Source organism: Theobroma cacao, chromosome 5 (genome assembly GCF_000208745.1).
Source record: "Theobroma cacao cultivar B97-61/B2 chromosome 5, Criollo_cocoa_genome_V2, whole genome shotgun sequence".
NCBI classification, from domain to species: domain Eukaryota; kingdom Viridiplantae; phylum Streptophyta; class Magnoliopsida; order Malvales; family Malvaceae; genus Theobroma; species Theobroma cacao.
The window spans coordinates 36,193,422-36,215,958 of NC_030854.1; the positions used below are offsets into that span (position 1 = coordinate 36,193,422).

Consider the following 22,537-nt stretch of genomic DNA (forward strand, 5'->3'; position numbering starts at 1 on the left):
AAAAAATGCAACTTGATGCGTTTTGAGGGGCAAAGTCTATTAGAAGGTCTTTCTTTAAGATTTTATGTTGTACTACATTCTTTCAACCAATGTGGTCTTTTTTTAAGAATTTCTTTTGCCCATTCTTTCTACCCGCTTTAGATAAACAATGACTCACTTTTTAATGTACCAACCCACTGACTCTTAAAAAAAGTGATTACTTCATAATTGTTTTTATTTAAAAAAAATTTTTAATCGACTTTTTACGTCAAGATATTTGTACTTGTTACTTGCTACTCTTTTCGTTCATTCTTTAAGACCCCATCACTAGATTTTTTTGACCACCTCGTCTGTTTCTGATTGACTTACTCGTAAGCAATCTCAATAAAGCTTGTGATATTATTGGATCGTTGTTAATCATTTAGTCATTTTGATCTAATCTTTACTTAATGGAAAGATTACAAAATTTTCATCAAAATAAAAATGCTACCTTTGATTATAAAAATCCTTCATTATAGTGGGAAGCGTGGGAGGAAGAGAGGTAGTCTCTTATATAGAATGGTTAAAGGGAGAAACGTGGAAAGAAAATAAAAAAAATTAGTTTTTTTTAGTTTTTTACCTGTTAAATATTTAAATTTTTGTATATTTATTATCAAATTATTAAAAATTTTTAATTTTATCTTATTAATGAAGTGATACTTTTTGATTATTTGAAAATGTCTTTTATACACTACTAGCGTATCATATATAATCCCTTTTTATATTTTATGTACGATTTGATATTAAACATTGTGAAATTTCAATTATATAAAAAATTTATATTTTAATGGTATTAAATATACTAAAATAAAAACTTTTTTCTCTTAAATTTTAAGTATATTAAATCATGATTGTTAAATGAGACGACCAAGACCTTGTTTTCCTTTTATTGACTTTTCTTCTATTGTCCTTTTAGATAGACGAAACTCGTTGGTTTGAGCTTTATCTGCTGCGAGCTTTTACACACTTGCAAATAAAAGGCAACCAATAACCAGCGCACTGCCCAAGAAATTGTCATAAACCCAGCGCCGTTGGACGTTGATCCCTTAGTTCTGGCCGCAATGCGTGATGTGTCTGACGAGTCTGCTGGTGAACCATTCGCTCCGGCCGTCACACCCTGTAAGTGCTAAAAGCAAACAGTAGTTCAAATCATTGTTGAGTATTTAACACGACAATTGTTAGTGCCCATAACCGAGATCTAGTGTCAATTTCTTTTAGAAAGGTTAATTCGAGTAAGTACTAATTAATTACTTTATATTATGTGCAAAAGCTGAGGAAGAGAGGACCCGTTATAATTACCATCGTCCGTTATATCTAGCCGCACTTGAGGGAAACTGGGAAGCTGCTGACGGGTATTTCCGGGATAATGTTCCTGATGCATTTTTTGCACAAATCTCATGTACGGGTATGAATGCTTTGCTTGTTGCTTCTTGTAATGGGCATACTAAATTCGTTGAGATGCTCGTAGAGCGTATGCCTGAAAAGGCACTTGAAATGCCTGGCCCTGGAGGCTACACGGCTCTCCATCATGCTGCCATCGGCGGCAATCTCAAGATGGCCATAGCCTTGATCAGAAGAAACCCGCAATTGACTCAAATTACCGACAATGGTGGAAAGACTCCACTTCTCTTGGCGGTTTCGATATTTCCCGAACACAAGCTGGTGGCGTACCTTACCCGGTCAACAACAATTGAGAAGCCTGAAATCCCCTTCAGTGGTTGTATGGCTGGCGACCTTATGGTTAATCTCACTCACATGGGATTCCATGGTAAACCAACAGCATGCAGCCATTTTTTCCCTCAAAGTCAAATGCTATTACTCTTTTCATTCCAAATTAAATGTCTTTCATATGAGACAAAATTTTGAGAATGAGATTTTTTGTTACTTAATTTGCTAATTTTACTTTTGAAGTGAAATAAAAGTAAAAATTTTTACTTAAAATTAGTATTTCAATGAAAAATAACATTAACAAAATATTTTTCATTTTGATATAATGGAAATATATTATTTTTTATATATTTTTTAAAATAATAAAATTTAAAACGAGTAGAATATAAATTGTCTTTATGATTTTTTTACATTTGTATATATAATTATTTATCGAGCTTTTCCTTCTTTTTAAACAGATATATCTCTATATCTAATCCGACGTGAACCGAACCTAGCTCTTGCAACAAGTAGTGAGGGTGAAACTATACTCCAAGTACTCGCTTATGAGCCTGCAAACTTTCACGATGAAACTAAGCTTAATTTTTGGGAAAGATGGATTTATCAATATTGTTGGTTTCCTCTTCATTAAAATTTGTAGCATTTCTTTTTTCCTCAAATCTGTTGTGTTGTCATGACCTTCATTTCTGTCTTCTTTTTTTTTTTAATTTTTGATGTAAGAAGTTGCAGTACCCGATGAGGATGACCCATTTGAAACCTCAGATCAGGACTTGGTGGTGGAAAAACAATCAGATACCAATGAAGCTAAAACTCAAGGTTTGCAGATTTTACACTTGATCCTCTTGTATTTTAATTAGTCCCTAATCATAGAAAGATTTATGCAGTGAATATGTGATAATTACTAGCTAGTTTGTTTGGTAATGTTGGAATCAATAAGTAGTTCTCTGCCCTTTCAAGAAACAAAAAAAGGTAGTGCTCTGCTTCTCTATTTTTCATGGTTAGATTTCATTTGACCCATCAGCCTCTGTTCGTTCATTCTCGGCCCACTCTTTCCTTGGGTTCTTCCTCCTTTCTTTTCTATTGGACTCCTCTGGCCCGACTTCTTCTCTCTCCTGCTTTCCGCCCATTTTCTGTTGGGCTCATCCGGCCCCTTACTTTAAGCCCTATGTCACGTTTTGCTTCCACGTAAGCCATCTCCACATCACCATTCACATCGACATCAGGTTTGCAACCTCCTCGTCATCTTCTCTCCCGTCCTCCTCTCTGCTACCGAGCGAGCATTCCGATGAGTCTTCCTCCCACCGTAACTCCTCTGCTTCACCGTTTTGATCATCCTTCTCTTCATTTGATCCCTTCTCTACTCTTTGAAATTCCATCACTTTCAGCATGAAGCTCTTTCCCTCAACTTTCATCTCTATATTCTCTTCGATATTGCCTTCCTCTACTGTGGAGATAGCCATTACACAATGGCTATAGTCTCATTCCTCAAGTGTGTCCTCTTCTACTGACAGCAGTTCACCCCAACATTTTGCAATGCTTTGGAAGGTTTCACAACACCATCAGTGTACTGGAATTCCCTTGATAACCAACCACTTCTGGTGGAGCTGCGTCTTGAAGTCATCTGACCATTCGTTTAGAGTCAAAAACCACTGCTTTAGCCACCCCCATCCCCTTCCCTTCAAATTTTCAAACTGTTTCCTATCTTCTAATATGATTAAGTAGTGGTAAGCTTCCAAGTTTCTGACTCTAACTTTCTCTTCCCCTACGTCACAGAGATGTATTAGCAGCTGGTTTTCAGACATCTGATATTCAGCTTGTGCAATTACGCTTCTTCCCAACACTTCAATGGTTCTGTAGTTTATCTTCCCTTAACAGGTGTTTAATTTTCTTAAGTCTCTTCCACCTTGTAGCTTTGATCCTCTCTTTCACCTTCGTTAACTTTGTCCAAGTCGTTGTCCTCTTCCATCCTCTTCTCTCTTTGAACCAATATCCGTGTATCCACTGTGTTCATTTTTTTCCTTTCTCTCTCTTGTGATAGAATTCCTTTTTCTATCCTGCTCGGAGTTGCCAGATTTCGCCAAGTTCAGTTCCAACCCACAATTTAGTAACCATACTCCGTTGAGGTTGCTAATGGCTAAGTGTGCCTCCCTTAAAAGTACCCTATCTGATAAAGCAAAATTTCCTTCCACTATAGCTCCTTCTTTGTGCCATAAAAACATCCCTAACTTCTCCAAAGTCTTCAAAGAGCTTGTTTCGCCACATACTATCAACTCTATCAGGAATGTTATTGCCGAAAACGGAAAAACATTTTCCTTACCCTCTGATTCTCATATTCTTCTTTCATGCCACATGGTTACATATATACTCGAATTCAATTTTTGTTGGATGACAAGGGTGTTTTACGGTGCAAAATGGTAGATCGAAATCATTTTGAGAACCCATGATGCTTCTTGTGTTTTAAATGTTGCAGTTTATCTGTGCGTCAAGCAAGTACTCTGGAGAACAATCAAGAAGTTGGGTAAGCAACGTCGTGAACTTCGGTATTTGAAATAGATACAACCACTTAATTTTATTCGGGATAGTGTCTAAATTTATCATTTTGTTTAAAATGATAGATCATATTTATACTTTTCATTGAAATAATGGATAGAATTATATATATTCAACGATGAAGAGATAAATTTGATTCATCACCTCATGTATCGACCCCATTTTATTACGTAATTAGTTACTTCATCTGATAATTAGTTACCGTTTTGCAGTACCTTGTATTAACAAGGTTCAAGAAAAAAAGTTGAGCCATCAACGTGCCTGCAAGTTGGTTCATCTTTGTTTACATGCTTTAGTCGACTATGACGAACTAAAGCGGAACGATTATTTTGACAACCAGAAGATTCTCCACCATGCTGCATGCTGTGGCGTCGTCGAAATTGTGACCGCATCTTTTCGTTATTTTCCGGACCTGATTTTCTCAAAACATGGAAGTCAGATACTAAAAAATGCTATTCAATATCGGCAAGAAAATATTTTCAACCTCGCATGCAAAAGCACCGCACTTGATAAGATGTTGGCTACAGTGTGTTTCGAGCCTTCCATCTCACATTTAGTAGCAGAGCTGCCAAAAAATCGTGAACTCGCCGATCATTCTTGTGCATCGACGGAAATGCAGAGGGAGTTGCAATGGTTTAAGGTTGGTAAATTGACATTTTAGCATAGGTCAAAATACTTGAAAAGTCCCTGTGTTAGGTAATTCTCAAAATCATAATATTTTAATCTTTTAATTTTGAACATTTTTATTATTCTCCAAGGCTTAAGACATTTTATGTGGCCAGCCCTATTGACCCGTATAATGTTTTATATCCAGAATCAATTTTACATCTTCTAAATAAGTATAAGCCTTGAAAATATTTTTAAAAAAATATTTTATTTCAAAATAAACAGATCCTGAATTCTTTAAAATTTCGTGTTTGTCAAATAATTTGTACTTTGAAAATTAATTTTGTTAATCAAATGAAATTGTTTTTGACAAATCCCCAATTTGAACAATATAGTTGACGAGACGAGTAATTTACTTTGTTAAAATAATTAATTGATTGAGAATTTTTTTTATGGGTAACAAATAGATATTTTCATTGAAATTGGAGTATACTGAATGTGTAACTAGCCCTATTATTAACTTAATTCGTTCATCTTTGCGTTTTTTCTGTTTGAATATTTACTAAGAAAATGTATCTCGTAGATGATAGACAGTATTCAACATCCAAGACTGAAGCAACTGAAAAAAGAGGGGAAAACGGCTTTTCAGTGTTTCTTGGAAAATCACAAACAAATGCGGGAGAATGCAGAGGAATGGATGAAGGATACCTCAAATTCCAGTATGCTTGTTTCTACTCTCATTGCTACAGTGGTGTTTGCTGCAGCTTTTACAGTTCCTGGAGGAAACAATGAACAAGGAATTCCGAATTTCCTCAACGATACATCGTTTACGGTATTTGTCTATTCGGATGCACTAGCACTGTTTTCATCAGTCACTGCCATCTTGATGTTCTTATCTATCCTAACTTCAAGTTACAAAGAGAAAGACTTCCTGAGGGCATTGCCCAAGAGGATGTTAATCGGTCTTGCCTCCCTCTTCTTCGCCATAGCTACCATGATGGTAGCTTTTGGAGCAGGTCTCGCAATTGTACTACGTGAGAGATTCAAATGGGTTTGGGGTCCAATTATGTTCTTGGCATCATTTCCAGCGACTCTGTTCATCAAGCTGCAGCTTCCCTTGTTTATCGAAATGGTTCAATCAACATATGGAAGCATCTTTCGACGTGGAAAAATATGGTAACTGACTGAGCATTGGGATGCAGCTGGCCCTCTCTATTAGCCTGACAATGGTTAGTGTGTAAAAATAAATGACTTGGAAGATGATTATTAAGTAGTCATAAAATTATAAATGTTGTACTAGTTCTTCGGTGGTGTGAAAAGTATTTAATTAAGACTCAAAGTGTGTCACTCAAAATCTATATTGTATATAAATAAAATTGAGCTTCGTGTTGTGATATAGATTAATTTTTTTTACTCAATCAACTTAATATTTTATTGATATCGAAAATTGATATAAACTGATAATCTGAAAACATAAAAATTAGTCATGAAAATGCATATTAAAATCTGAAACTGAACAAAAAAAAAACAATAACAAAAATCTGACAACCATTACATTAAGAGTAACACTTCAGAAAAAGCTAAATTCAACAAAAATACAAAATATCTTTCATAAAAATACAAAATTCCGCAATCAACAACCAAAGAAAATGTTAGGATAGTCTTGAATTATAGTATGATTAGGATTGTTTAATTCTAATTAAACTAGTATACCTTCTTAAAATAGTCTTTAAATCTAGTTAGATTACAATAACAATTCCTAATTATATTAGGATAAAATTATTATGTTTGGCACTATAAAAGGACCCTATAGGATTAAAGAATAATCATCATCTAGATTTAGAGAGAGTGATTTGAGTGTACATGGGATAAGAGTTGTGAGTTTGAGACTGTTCTTATAATCTCTTGATTTTTTTTTTAGTTGATTTTTTCTTTGTTGTTGTACCCATGAACGTAGGTCATCAAAAGACCGAACCACATAAATTCTTGTGTTCTTGTGGGTGTGATTAATTTCTTTCTTTCTTTATTCTATTGATTGGGTAAGATTTTGGGCAACTCTTTAGAAATAATTCCACAATTTTCACAACAAACTGGTATCAAAACTTCAAGGGCTTGAGTCAATATGAATCTCACTATGACAACTTCAACCAAGTATGAGATTGAAAAGTTTAATGGAATAAACGATTTCAACTTGTGGCATGTTAAAATGCATGCATTGCTAGTGCAACAAGGATTGTTGAAGGCATTGAAGGGAAAAAAACATCTTCTTTTGAATTTATCTAATGGTGAGAAAGATGACCGTATGGAGAAAGCACATTGTGCTATTATCCTAGCTTTGTTTGATGAAGTGCTAAGAGAAGTCATGGATGAAGAATCTGCTGCTGCAATGTGGCTTAAACTCAAGAGTATTTATATGACCAAATCATTGACAAATCGCCTTTATATGAAGCAACGATTGTATACTCTCAAGATGAGTGAAGGTACTTCCGTTAATATCCACATTGATAAATTTAATAAAATTATTCTTGATTTAAAAAACATCGATGTTAAAATTGAGGATGAAGACCTGGCCCTAATTCTTTTATGTTTTTTGCCTCCATCATATGAAACTTCGTGGATACTATGTTATATGGTCAATACACTCTCAATTTCGAGGATATAAGGGCATCTTTAAATTCTACGGAATTAAAGGAAAAAGTTGGAGGTATCCGGAATGAAAATCAAGCAGAATGCCTGATTGTGAATAGAGGAAAAGATAGAGAGAAGGGTATAGACAGAAAAGGTAAATCTAGAGCAAAAGGAAAAACTTGTTGGAATTGTGGTCAAAAAGGGCACTTCTGTCTGGACTGTACCAAATTTAAGGATGATAAAAAGATCAATAAGTTTGAAAGTACTGCAAATGTGGTTGTAGATGACATTGATTCCTTTGAGGAAGCTAATAGTGTTCTTGCAGTAACCAACGGTAACCCAATGGATACATAGATCTTAGATTCGGCTTGCTATTTTCATATATGTCTTAGGCGTGATTGGTTTATAATTTATCAATCTGTTGATATGGCCACTGTACATTTAGAAGATGATTTCTCTCTCTCAGTTGTTGGGATTGACACAATTCGAATCAAGATATTTGATGATATGATAAGAACACTTGAGGTGAAACATGTCCCTAACATAAAAAAGAATTTGCTATCTTTGAGTTTGTTAAATTAAAAAGGCTACAAATATAGTGGCTAAGATAATGTCTCGAATGTATCTAAAAGAGCCTTAACTATTATGAAGGGCAAGTTATCAGGTGACCTTTATTATCTAATAGGAAACACGATTATTGAAACTGTTTCTGTGGTCTCATCTAATGATCCTGAAGATGATATAACATGTTTATGGCATATGAGATTGGGTCATATGAGTGAGAGAGAGATTAAAAAACTGAGTAAGCATAGTTTGCTGTGTGGTTAAAAGATTGGAAAGCTAGATTTTTGTGAGCAACATATAGTAAAATTTAGTACTACAACTCATCGAACAAAGAGTGCAGTAAACTACATCCATTCAGATTTGTGAGGTCCTTCTGTGGTGGCATCAAAAAGTGGATCATTATATATATGAACCTTTATTTATGATTTTTCAAGAAAGGTGTTGACGTATTTTCTAAAGGTTATGAGTGAAGTGTTAACCACTTTTTTGCATTGGAAGACATTGATCGAGAAGCAGACTAAGAAAAGGATTGAGAGCTTTCGAGCAACTAAAGGTTTGGAATTTTGCAAATGTGAGTTTGGTCTGTTCTGCAAGAATAAAGAAATCGTTAGACATAGCACTGTCGTCAAAACACCACATCAAAATGGTGTTGCATAATAGATGAAGAGAACACTTCTGGAAAGAGCAAGATGCATGCTCTTTAATGATGGCCTACCCAAAGTATTCTGGATAAAAACTATCAACATGACTTGCTACTTGGTAAATCGGTTTCCATAAATTGCAATTGAATTTAAGACTCCCAAGGAAGTTTGGTCTTGTAAGCTTGTTGATTACTCTATATTGAGAGTATTTGGTTGTCTTGTTCATGTTTATGTGAGTGATGGTAAACTTGAGTTGAGGGCAATGGAGTGCATATTCCTAGGCTATGTATATGGGGTGAAAGGTTATCGGTTGTGGTGTATAGATTGTAAGTTCTCCAAGTTTATAGTGAGTCGGGATGTTACCTTTGGCAAGTCTGCATTACTTTATGGGATAAAATTTAGAATTGCAAAAACATTTGACCAACAAGTTGGCAAGCAGGTGGAGCTTGAAATCAATGCTCTCATGACAGTGCGGGATGATAGTGAAATCCAAAATGAATCACAAAAGGTACAAGAATTGGTATCTCAACGAAGCATAACTTATATCAATGGTGATTTTGATTCTTTTGTTTTATCTGTAGAAGTAGAGATTGATAAGCCTTACTTTTATTCTGAAACAATTACATATGCCGAGTCTTCTAAGAAGATTGAGTCTCTACATTGGGATCAAACATGAGAGCTTGTGAAAACACTTAAAGATTTTGCTGGTGATTTAGATAATAGAATATCTTAAATGGGGTATGTGTTCACTCTCTTAGAGTTTGCAATCAGTTGGAAGTAGTAATTGCTTTTGTTTACAACTGAAGCTGAATATATGGTTGTGACCAAGGCAATGTTAAACTAAAATAACAATTTCTAGTTATATTAAGATAAGATTATTGTATTTGACAGTATAAAAAGATCTTATGGGATTAAAAAATAATCATCACCTAGATTTAGAGAGAAATTTGAATTTTGGAGGCCCAAAGACGAAATGGACATTTTATAAGCCTATGAAGTTAATTGTTTTTTTTAAAATACAAAAAAAAAATCAAATCAATAAAAAAAATTAAAAAAAAATAAAAAAAGTCTACTGTCATGGTAATCAACTTCCCTTCCTCTGCCAATTTCTAAAATTTTTTAATAAAATCCCTGAAATGGATTTCAAACAAAATAAAATCAAATTAAATAAAACTAATTTGAAAGGATTTGCAATTAAATGAAAGATTTTAAGAAAATCTCTATAAATACCCTAAGAAACAGAGGTGGGGTTTTCCTAGCTGCTGAGAAAAAAGAGAAAAAAAAAATCAAAGAGAACAGAGCATTTTCTATCTTCTGAAAAAAAAAGGAAAAAGATAAGAGTTTCTCTGTTAGAAAGAAAAAGAGGCGGAGATGTTTGCTTAGAGAATCTGCGTTTCAAGAGAAGGACGGAGGAGAAAGATTAAATGCTCCGGCGGCTGAAGAAAAGGAAGAACCAAACGGTATGTTTAAGGCCAAGATAAGGAAGCAGGCCGTCGTCCTTGGCATCTTGAGCTCAGCCAGCCAGCCCACCACAAAACCCAAGATTCCTTGGGCAAATTCTAGCTCAAGTTAGGTATGGCTCTTGACCCATAATGTTGTATGTTGGGTTTGTAATTGGGTGGTGGAAAGGTTTGTTTACTTTGGTGTTTATTCATATTATTTGTTTTGTTTATATTTTTAGTTCCCTTTCTAAATATATAATGCACCTTGAAAAATATAGACACATAAAATAAAATAAAATAATTCAACAAAAGAAATATATTATTTGGGTTATATTGAAGATAAAATCTTTACTTAGAACATGAGAAGTCGCAAATCAAAGTTAATTTTTTTAGGTAAGAGATTTAACTAAAGCTCTACTAATATGATGGGAGGGCTTTAATTTTTAAGTCTCAATATTTCTTGATACGAAAAATATTTTCAATTAATGAATAAAAATTAGGAAATATTGTTAACTTAAAATAGAAATAAAAAATATTCTTGCTTTAAAAAATATGCATAGAATATTTATGTTGTTAAAAATAAAATATATAACAATACAAAAACATGGTGTTTGGCTTATGAAGGCCACAATTTTAAGTCCCAATATTTCTTAGTCCAAATAATATATGGAATTAATAATTATAAAAAATTATTTGTTTAAAGTGGAGACATAGAATATTCATGTTTAGAAAAATAGATTATTTATGTTCAAGAAAATAATAAATAAATAATAAGGTATACAGTAGTATCAAATACATTATTTGGGTTACACAGATGATGGAATATTTGTCTAGGACTAGAAGAGTTGCAATCTCAGATTAATTTTCTTAGATGAGGAATAAAATTCCACCATTATGATAGGAGGATTTTAATCTTCAATTTCAATATTTTAATCCAAATAAAAGTTTCTTTAAAATATTAATAAAAAAGGAATATTAATAAAATAGAAAAAATAAAATAAAAATGAAATAAAAAAAGAAAATAATAATAATGAATATAGGATATGAATAACAATTCATATTAAAATTTATAACCTACACGCACCATCATTGCATTATGTAAATATCATAGTATCTCAGTATATTTTGTTTATGAGTCAAGACTCCAATGATGAGACTTTTCGAAAAAGCTTGCGAAGGCAAGTACGTTTGAAAGATTTCCTAGGTGAAAGGATATTTGTAGGTTGTATCAGTATGATGGGAGGGCTCAAAGATTGTTTTTAATAAAAAGCCTTTACTCATACTAGGGTTTGCACTCATGAAAATATTATTTTTACCTACAAATGATTACCTTAATGATTGGATTTGTTTAATAACCTCACAAATGTGAGTTTTTCCAAATAATTCGTTAAGCAAAAGAGTATTTTTAGATCTCACCAGTATGATGAGTGAATTTAAAAAATATTCTTAAAAAAAGATTTTTATTTTGCATTTATTGAGATTTATGCCATGAATTGTGTGCATGTTACACCCATAAATCGAATAGTGGACTTTATGTCACAACTAACATTAAAAAAATAAAAACTTGTGATTAAAGGAAGTAGGATAAAAATCAAGAATTAAGATTGAGTAAGGAAAACATATGATTAATTGGTATCATTTTTTAAATAGGCATTATGGGGTACCACTACCTTCACTGTACGTAACTGAACTCTCAAACCCAATTTTAAAAACTCACGGATGAGATCGTTATTCTTTGGAGGGATCTAAAATCATTTTAGGACCTCATCAAGTAAAATGAATTTAATAGGTAGCCAATCGCACCTCATTAAAAAGATTAATGATGACTCCATTTGATTGGTGATGACTCCATTCCTTATTTAATGGTTGGGTTTTCAAACTTGCACGTTATGACAATCTTTGCCTTGACTTTGTAATTTGAAGATGTGTATATAAATGGGTTAGCTTACATTCATAGAATGCATAGCAAATGAACCATTTCTTTTGAACTCTAACTCACTAAAATGTGGTTGCTTCTCATTTCAAACATTTAGCCATTAGAATAGATAAAGACTTGACTCACCATCCTAGTGAAACGATTGATCAGCTTCAAAAAATTTACGAAATAGCCAATCATATTTACTTCGACGTTGTTGTTGCCATAGGCTCCACCACGGCTACTGTTGTCACCACCACTACTGTCACCTTTGCCATCTTAGCTTACTATATTATCTATTGATGCTAAGAATAGTTGCTTGGTAGAGATGGATCTTCACTAAGTGATATTATGCGAATTATGTTACCTAATGTAGATAGTTGATTTTGATTGCTACTTATTCTCTTTAAGAGTTGTTTTACAACATAAAACTATAAAATAATAAGAATAACTAGAACAAATGAAACATTACTTCATGCAAAAGAACAAGAATAAGTGAAGTACTATTTCACACAGAACAACTAAAATAAGTGAAGCACTACTTTAAGCAGAACAACTAATTCAAGTATAACAATTACTTCACACAGACTAACCACTTTACACGGATGGTAATGAAAAGCAACTCGAAATAAATGAAAAAGGTTTACGGGTTACTTTCATCTTGAAATGTTCTGGAGAGTTTGGCTTGGTGGTTTAAATATGGAGATAGTTAAGAGGTCTTTTTCTTAACCTTTTCTTAAAGTACAAGTATTTTCTCTTTTTACTTTGTTCTCTTGTATCTATTCATGTATACCTTTTTTTTCTTTTATACCTGTTTACATACACCTTTTTCTGTTAACTTGTTCTCGTGCAACTTTTAATGTATACCTTTTCTCCATTAACTTTTATTCGAGAACAAGTCTTATTACATCCATTTACTTCAATGGTCACATAATGAGTTTCCAACCAATACTTATTATGTGCAATAAAATTATTATTTTAATGTTCACATAATGAGTTATAGTAACGGTTGCTCATATGAAAACTTTTCATAATAATACCATTTATTATGCACATTAAAACTTATTCTTGAATAACCGCCACATGTGGTACTATATATAGAATCTTCACAATTCATTTGAAGATCTTGACTTTTCCAAAGCTTCTCTCTAACTTCTCTCTTTAATTCCCTTCTATGTTTTTTTAATTTTTTACCTATTCTTGCATTATTCTCTTCCACCCGTCACAACACTTAATACTTCAAGAACTACTCCAATCTTCCTCTCTACCACATCCAATACATTCATTTATTTATTTGCAACGCTTCCTCTCTCTATCACAAGAATCCCATTTACACCTAGCTAAGCTTATCATTTAATAATCGGCTAGAGTTGAGTGTGAGTAAGAATTTTTGAATATGTCTCTTCTTCTGAGTGTGGCTTTGAGTATCTTAAAATTGATTTCTATGATAGTTTATTTTCAAATGAAGAAAAAAAAACATAACAACCTTAAATACAATTTTTTAACTTAATTTTCATAACAACATTTGTTATTTGAGATTATAATCTCTTTATGTCGATTAATGTCCACTTCACACCACCAAATTCATTCAAAATTATTCATATTTGAAAGTTAACAATACGAAATATTATACCTTGAATTTCATTGACCAATATATAGTCACTGCTCTTTTTTCTTTAATTAAATATTTGTCTGGCAAAAATGTCAAGGAAATATATATGAAATACAATCTTGATTATTGTTCTATCATTCTTCCTTGTCAAAAAAATAATGTTGAGCCATTCTTGTGCACATCCAGAGGAAAACCGATTCCATTAACCTTAACATCGAAAAATTGGACTTAATCACACAATTCTTTAATTCTTCTTCCCTTTCACTTAGGCACAACTTAGTTACACCTCAGCAACATAAGCATCGTCAAAATGATAGTCAAAGTGTGACCCATAGATAGGAACTCAATTTTTGGCTTTAGAAATATCTAGTTCCCCCTGCTCTCTTATTCTTTTCACCCCCTTTCCCCACTTTCTCCTTTCCTTTTTGTCCTTTCTCCCTTTTATCTTTCTTTCTTCTTTGTTCTTCCAGATTGCAATAAACAATTCGTGGATTGATCAACAGATCATAGTTTTTTTTTTTTTTAAAGGTAAACATTGTGGAGAGCTAATTTGGCTTGAACTCATGTTTAAATTTTATTTAGCATGAATATGGTAAAAATATCATTTTCCTATAACCGGATATAGGACAAAAAATGGCAGAAAATAGAAAGCAATAATGTAATTTACATGGCTCTTTAATATAATTTGACAGACATCCGTGGAAGAGATGTGAAATGAATAGAAAAATAGAATAGTTTTAGACTGGTTCTCAAACTTTAATTGCAATATACACATCTAGATGACATGAAGCTCTGTACCTGGCAAACAAACATGTTTTCCTTATTGATAGCAACAGAGCTAAGTTGACATGGGTGGTTGCGACAGTGGTGATGGCACCAATAGTGTTCCTGGTGGTGGCGGTGATGGTGGTGGTGGAGGTGTCGATGGTGGTGGCGGTGGCGGTGGCGGTGGTGGTGGTGGCGGTGGTGGTGGAGAGGGCCAAATCTTGCGAATCGGAGGCATTCTGAAGTGAACAGGAGCACTTGGTTTAGGAGCTGGCGGCCTTAATATAATTTGCTTTAACCTTTTCGACTCAAAATTGAATTTATTATGGGACAGAAAATCATTGGAGCCAATTACATTAGAGGATGAACTGGAAACAGCTTCTTTACTGGCCTGGATTGTTTGAGAACTATGTGAAAGTAGGACGCCGAGGATGAGCAACATGAAAATTTGCAGGAAAGAATGGGCTTGATCCGTTGCCATTTCGACAATGATCCTTCAACAGGTTCGCCTACAGACATCGTAGCAAGCTGACTGCGGTTGATAAGGAAAAACCCGTCGCTTTGATAGCTAGCCAACGAAGAAAAGTCGAGCGGACCAGGCCATCACTCTCAATAGTGATCTAGTGGTCTAGACTGAGACTAATATTAATCTTAATGAAAAATTTGCTCTCCATGTACAAAATTCCCATCCTTGAGAAAAAGATCAAGAAGGATTCAGGAATTTTTCTGAGTGATGTGATAATTAAAATAATAATAATAATTAAAAATATAAATATATTAAAATTTATAAATTAAATTTTTTGACATTAAATTAAAGAAAATATAAATTTTGTATATTTATTTAATACTTTAAAGTAAAAATATCTAAAATAAATATAATTATCCAATTGTTACTCATTCGATTACATAGTCTGTGTTTTATAAATTTCATTATCGAAAAAGCTCTTTCAATTGACGTTATTATAATTGGTAACATCAATGCAAGTTTTAGTAACAAATAAACCAAAAGATACACAGTATTTTTATTTGTTTACAAAATATCAAACAATATATTTACAAAATAAATAAATAAAAAAACTTATAATTTTAAGATATTATTTGATATACAATACTATTTTTTATTAGTTTAATTATAATTATGAACTCAAACTATCAAATTAATAAAAAAAATTTAAATATGAAGCATTTAAAAACTTAATTTAGATTGAAAATTGCTTACAATTGAAACTTAAATGAATTGTTTTAAGTGGGTGAAAATACAATCTAAGGACCGAGAAAAAGAAATGTCATTGCAAGTCTTAAGCTTAAGATTTGAATTTTTGAAAAGGGGAGTAATTTAAGTTTAACTTTTTGTAATAAATTTTTTTATCTTTTCATGTAATATTTAAATATTAATATATAAATTACTTTTTGATAAGTCTATTTTGATTCCACTCCATACAAAATTGCAAAAAAAATTATAAATTTATTAATATCATTAACCATATAAAACTCTAGATAAATATAATAGTATAACAAGTAAATATTTTTTTTAAACCGGCGGTGCCATGTGACATTTGATAGGTCCGCCCCTTGAAAGACGGTTGGTCTGTTACTTTCAGTATAAATTGAGCCTTCATTTCGAACTATCGGCCTTGTTTCTTCTTAGTCGGTGGTGGGTTACATACTAATTACTAGCTTTCATTGTGCATCTGTTTTCTGCATTTTTTGGACCCTAAAGAATTAATTAGATTACCTAACTCCTATTAAATTTTGTACTTTTATTTTGTCTATATATTATAATGCCAGTGCCTACTCTTTGACTCCACCATGATTTATTAATTTGGTCTGCCCTTGGCCTTGACTTTGTAATTTGAAGATGCGTATATAAATAGGTTAGCTTACATGCAAAGAATGCATAGCAAATGAGCCATTTCTTTTGATCCCTTCCTCACTAAAATATGGCTGCTAAGTCTTGTCTACTCATGATTTTGGTGCTGCCCCTTGGCCTCCAACTTTCTCATTGTCAACCCATGGTGTCCCAGGCCGGTGAAGCTGCTTCTCAGGCTGGTGAAACTGCTTCTCGTTTAAAAAAATTCAGCCCTCAAAAAAGCAAAAGAATTGGCTCGCCATGCTGGCGAACATCTTCATGAAGTAGGCAATCATGTTTACTCCGGCGCCGCCACCATTGGCTCCAACACAACTACTGCCATCATGACTACCGTCGTCACCTTTGCCATCTTAGCCAGGGCCGGCCCTTAGAAGAAGCCACCCAAGCAAGGGCTTTAGGCCCCAAATTTAGAGATGATTTATAATTTTATAATAATTATAATATAATTAATTATATTAAAACATATAAAATAAAAAATATATATAAGTAAAAATAATTAATAAAATTATTTATTCTCTCACTTTTTTAATTATGTGCTTAATAAATATCAATTTTCTATCACTTTCTTATTTCTAAAATACTATTAATTCTCAACGATATTCTCTTATTTCAAATCAATTAACGATCAATATATTTAATAATTTTCAACAGTTATTTTTTTCTCACTTATTTTTTTTATTTCTAATCAACTCATTTAATGATTTTCAACAACTTTTTTTTTCTATATATAAAATTATTTTTTTTGTTTTCTGTATAGCGGTAAAAAGTTAAAGTCATTATATGATAATAGTCTAAAAAAATATTACCTTAATCTTGAATGTTCTTTAAAATATAATAACTATTATGATATTGATGGTTTAAATTTATTTTCAGAATTATAAATTTTAAAAAAATTATATAGAAAAAAAACAGTCCAATTGAGATAAAGACTCGATTCTTTTTCAAATGCATATATTGCTTTTAGAATAATGTTAACAATTTCAGTAAGTTGCTTCAAGAGAAAGAAGTTTTTCAAAACTAAAATTAATAAAATCTTATTTAAAATCAACAATGTCTAAAGGAAGATTAAATGGATTGATTATATTATCAATTGAAAAAGAAATATTAAAAGAACTTGATTATAAAAGTTTAATTAAAAATTTTATATAAAAAAAAGTTAGAAGAATAAAATTTTTAATATTTTTTAAATTTTAATAAAAAAACTTTATTTGAATATTTCGTTTTAAGTCTTTAAACTTATTGGGGCACTTCTGATCTTAGCTTACTATCTTATCTATTAATGCTAAGAATAGTTGCTTGGTAAGTATGGATCTTCGAATATTTGGCATATTTTATGTTGTCAATGAGTGATAGTGTGTGAACTATCTCACTTGGCTTAGCTTATTATTTAATAATTGGCTAAAGTTACGAGGGATGCTGGTTTTTTTTCTCATTTTGTATCCTTGCTTCTGTAGATGTTATTGTGTTTGTTTTCTGTCCACCTTCGCCTGATAGGGCTACTCTTCAAGTTGCTCTTTGTAGGATGGTAAGTCTCCTCTGACGATTTTTTCCTTTGAAAAAAAAAGGAAGGAAGAGAAAAAAAATAAAAAAACAAAAGAAAAGGGATATGCAAAAAAAAAAAAAAAAAAAAAAAACAGTGCTCTTCGAGGACTTGCTGACCAAGAGAGCGTTGCTGGTTTTCCTTATCTCGGAGGTTTGTTTTTGTTTATTGCTTCTGGGATCCTGCTGCTAGTGTTTGTGTATGGGCAGGATTGTGCTCGTCTTATGTTTGGTTGCTGAATGTTCAAGGACTACTGCTAATCTGTGTAGGCAGTGTGCCCTTCTGTTCTATGTACAACCTCTATTTGACCAATTCCGTCTTCATATCAATGGGAGTCTCTAACAGTTTTAGTTCGAGATTTACAATGATATATCGGCAACATGATAAATAAAATTTCATTTAAAAAAAAAAAACTGGTTAAAGTTAAGTGTGAGTGAGAAGTTTTGACTATATTTTTTTTTGAGTGCGATTTTAAGTATTTTAAAATTGATTTTCATGATAGTTCATTTTCAAACGAAGGAAAACAAAATTATCAACCTTAAATAAATAAGTGAATGGAAGAATAGAGTAGTTTTATAGACTAGAACAGATGAAGCTCTCTACCTGGCAAACAAACACGTTTTCCTTATTAATAGCATTAATAGAGCTAAGTTAACATAGGTGGCTGCGACGGTGGTGATGGCACAGTGATCCTGGTGGTGGAGGTGGCGGTGTCGGTGGCAGTAGAGACGTCTGGCTAATGAGAGCCTTGAAGTGAACAAGAGCACTTTGATGAGGAGATGGCGGGCTTGGTTCAAATCGTATGAACCTTTTCGAAACGAAATTGAACTTATTATGGGACGGAAAATCATTGGAGCCAATTGCATCAGAGGATGAACCCGAAACAGCTTCTCGGAGATTCGCCAATATTCACTTTTTTCCTTTTCATTCCTTAGGGTTTTGGACTTTCAATTCTGACTAATGTTGAAAGATAATTGTCTTCATCTAAGATATGGTGTACTGCCGATTAGAGCTGGTCTTACTTATAATACGTAATTAATTTTTTCAGACTAAAATTCATCACTCTTCTATGATATTTTTATAATATTTTTTATTCGTAATTTATCAAATTTAATATTTAAATCATGGTTTTTAAAAGTTATGCCTTTATCAATTGTCACTAATATAGAAAAGAGATTGACTTGTTTTTTGAAACTTTACTTGATTAAGATAGTTATAATTAAGATCAAACAGAGTTCGCATTGTAAAATTATTATTCATCATGGGTTTAGATATTGATCTTAGCATACTTATTATTTGACTTTGGATATAAATTATTATTTTTAATATTTTAATATACTTATATTATTATTTTTTTATTTATATATTTTTTATAATTAATATAATATTTACTAAGATTTAATTTTTTAAATATAATTTTAAATTTTAAATTATTTTTTATTGACTGAATTTAATTAATTTATTTAATATTCATTAATAACATGTATAAAAATATTGTAAATTTATTTTAATCAGAACGGATACGAGTGTTTAACGAATAAATATAATGTTTAAAATATTTGAATACCAGTTCGAATATTAATTAAAAAAATTAATTAAATATTTATAAAGTTTGAATATTTTATTAAATAATAAAATTTATATTTAATTATTTTAAAAAATAAAGAATACCTTATCTATTAAAATTCTTAGTCGGAGCAGACCAGCTGTTAACATTCCTAATTGGAGCAGACCTTTCCATCCTCTAAAATCCTAAACAAATAAAGTTTTGAATTAAAAAGCACATTTATTTCGCATAATGCGATCTCTAATGTCACGTGACATACATAAGAAACAGCCCCAAATTTTCTTCTTCTTCAACCACTTGCTGAACCCAAATTTTCCCCGTGTTTCTCACCCGCCAAACAGCACTGAAAAAAAAAATTAGAAAAAAGATTGTAAAATGAGAAAAGGAGGGCCAAGAAGGGAAGGGAACTACACAAATCCATGTTTGACGATGCACCAGCCATGGGCTTCATTGTTAGTTCATGGGATCAAACGTATTGAAGGCAGGTCCTGGCCTGCTCCAATCAGAGGTAACCACAAAATTTTCTTATAAAGCTTTGAAATTTATGCTTAAAAGCAAATAGCCATACCTTTATTTGGGTTTTATTTTATGGGGTTGTTTCGTTTCTGAGAAAATGTCCGGACGTTTTTTGGAAAAAAGCACCGTTCTTTTTTTTTTTATAAGGCTTTTAAGTTTTTTCTTAAAAGAAAAACAATTTATCAACTTTTTTTGGTTATGTTTTTCTCCATAGTGTGTTCTTATAGGATTTTAAATTAGCTGTTGAATGATTTTTTATTGAAGTTAGGAACTTCGGGGCTTCGGTTCTTATTTGTTTTCTAAAATTGGAATGAGAAAAGGACTTTTTTTTCCCTTTCCAAAGGTATGGGTATATCTAATTTTTACTCAATAAGGAAGAAAAGGTCAGTTATTATTAAATGTTTTAGCCACATTGTTTTGTAAATGTATTTTGATCTCTTATCTTTGTTTGGTGTGGCTTTGAGTAGAAACTATACTTGCTGTTGGGAGAAAAGAGGGACCAAATTTGGTGTTGTCTAAGTTTTATAAAGTTTTAAACTTTACTGTTATGATTGTGGACTGAGAAAGAATACTGATGTTCAGTAGGTTTTGATGTTTGTAAACCTATATATAAATATATATTATTTATGTATATATATATATATATATTATTTATGTTCTGAATGCTTGTAAAAGTTTATAAATTGGCTCTCATAAAATTGGGGTGAGACAGAAAAGGATATGATCAGTTCAGAAGAATTTAGGGGTTCAATTTGGTTCTAGATTTTGTATGACTTTTTCGATTGATGAACAAATAATACATGAGCAAATGCATCTATGACTAAACAATTCACAATCCCGACTTAGTAAGTATATAGAGGTAAAAGCAGCATAATATGTGCTGATTTTAGATGGTACTTCAGGTTACTATAATTATACATTAAGGCTTTGTAAGCAATATATGTATATTTTCAAATCCTGTTGGAAATGCAGTATCCCCAAAGTTGAAATGTGTTCTTAGAAGACTGCAGCAATTTATTTTGTGCTTCAAGTTTCTTTGAATTGGTCCTGAACTGGGAATGATTTTCATTTAAGGAGAAATTATGAGATTATTATTAACCATTTTACTCTTTTACAGTCTTGATGTATTTGTAGCTAGTATTTCTTTTCTTCCACATACTGCAAATAAAGCTGTATCTAATTATATTATAATTTCTTTCTAGGCCGCCTTTGGATACATGCTGCCAGTAAAGTCCCAGATGAAGCTACAATTAAAGCAATGGAGGATTTCTATAGGGAAATTTATGCAGTGAATGGAATTACTGATCTTAAGTTTCCAGAACATTACCCTGTTTCGAGACTGCTAGGTGCCTTTCTATATTGCGTTTACTCTGTTCTGTTTTTCCCTGGTGGTTTATTGTTTGTTTTTCATTTTTAATTTGCATTTTTCCTGTTAATAGATCATTGCAAATTGATAAAATAATTTTATGGGGTCTTTTAAATTGTGCAAATATTTCACCTGAATTCTTAAGGCATTGTTTATTCTTATTTCTTTCTAATCTGGATTAATTATTCTATGGTGTAGGTTGTGTTGAAGTGGTTGGCTGTTTGAGATGTGAAGAATTAGCTCAATGGGAGGTGCTACCTGAAGGGGTGGGCAACTTAGGCTTTATCACATTATGTTTCTTGATATCTCAACATGATATGCAACACTTCCAATTTACTCATTCGTTTTTTTCCCCTCCTTTTTGGTCCTTGGTGTCTCCAGGTTAGGCTAGAAGGACAAACAGATTTTTGCTGGCTTTGTGAACAACCAAAGGTGTTTACTTTTATGCTGGATAGATTGCTATTTTGTGTTCTACAATTCCTTTTTTTTTTCTAAATTAGATATTATATGGTGATTGAAACTTTTTTTTTTTCATTTGGTGTAGAAATTATTAATCCCATTTGAGATGCGAGGGTTCCAACGTGTTTATAATTTGGAAAAGAAGGTAACCATGTGCAAGAAGTTATGGCACTCTCTCTGATTTGGCATTAAATTGATACTGATTGAAATATCTGTGGCAGATATATGAGGCTGCTGTTAGAGGTCTTGTCCCAGTTGAAGGTCCAGCACCAGTAAAATTTCCACTACCAAATCCGAGAGATACTTTTTCCTTGAAGCCAGGATCCATTTCTGTGTCCTGTCCTGATTCAAAAGCATCTGCTGTTGAGCAATCATCTAGTCTCAGTGCAGCGATAGCTGGGGCACGAGCAGCAGCTACGCAGTTTTCAAAGGACTCAAATCTTCATAAAAGTACCATCCAGAGGAGTACACCTGAATCAACATCAAGTGAAGTACAGACAATACTTGTAGAAGACAATGGAATGCCTGATAGTAACTTAAATGAAGAATCTGTAAAGGCAAATTCAGCCTCAAATCCATGCGGCTACTTTGAGGAAGAGAGAAGCTGTAGTCACAATCAATCTCCTGCACATCTGAAACAGCATCCTGGTGCCCCTTCTAAGGTTGGCAGTTTATTTTACTTTGATATAAATGTTGGCCTTCTACTCCATTGCATGATTATAGTCCATGATATGGTTGTCCCGTCCTACCCATTAACTGTATAATTGAACATTAAATTGTGGGGTTGGGGGGGGGGGGGGGGGGGTGGAA

The 22,537-nt window shown here is 32.4% G+C and overlaps 3 protein-coding genes across 5 annotated transcripts; all 3 read left to right on the forward strand.

Moving 5' to 3' along the window:
* Positions 958-2,561, forward strand: LOC18600084 (transient receptor potential cation channel subfamily A member 1). 3 transcript variants are annotated; one of them, XM_018121261.1, is made up of 4 exons: positions 958-1,137; positions 1,289-1,786; positions 2,145-2,297; positions 2,410-2,561. In XM_018121261.1, exons 1-4 carry the CDS (start codon positions 1,080-1,082, stop codon positions 2,541-2,543), a joined length of 843 nt encoding a protein of 280 aa, XP_017976750.1. In that variant the 5' UTR covers positions 958-1,079; the 3' UTR covers positions 2,544-2,561. The 3 variants fall into 3 exon arrangements, with proteins under 3 accessions (XP_017976750.1, XP_017976751.1, XP_017976752.1); XM_018121262.1 differs by having other exon boundaries at positions 2,416-2,561; XM_018121263.1 differs by having other exon boundaries at positions 2,145-2,204.
* Positions 3,707-6,217, forward strand: LOC108661895 (ankyrin repeat-containing protein At3g12360-like). The gene is made up of 3 exons (XM_018120861.1): positions 3,707-4,204; positions 4,449-4,876; positions 5,426-6,217. The coding sequence occupies exons 2-3, from the start codon at positions 4,751-4,753 to the stop codon at positions 6,020-6,022; spliced, it is 723 nt and encodes a 240-aa protein (XP_017976350.1). The 5' UTR covers positions 3,707-4,204; positions 4,449-4,750; the 3' UTR covers positions 6,023-6,217.
* On the forward strand, positions 19,572-22,491 carry LOC18600088. The gene is made up of 6 exons (XM_018121168.1): positions 19,572-19,894; positions 21,105-21,248; positions 21,467-21,534; positions 21,650-21,700; positions 21,813-21,872; positions 21,949-22,491. Exons 1-6 carry the CDS (start codon positions 19,762-19,764, stop codon positions 22,489-22,491), a joined length of 999 nt encoding a protein of 332 aa, XP_017976657.1. The 5' UTR covers positions 19,572-19,761.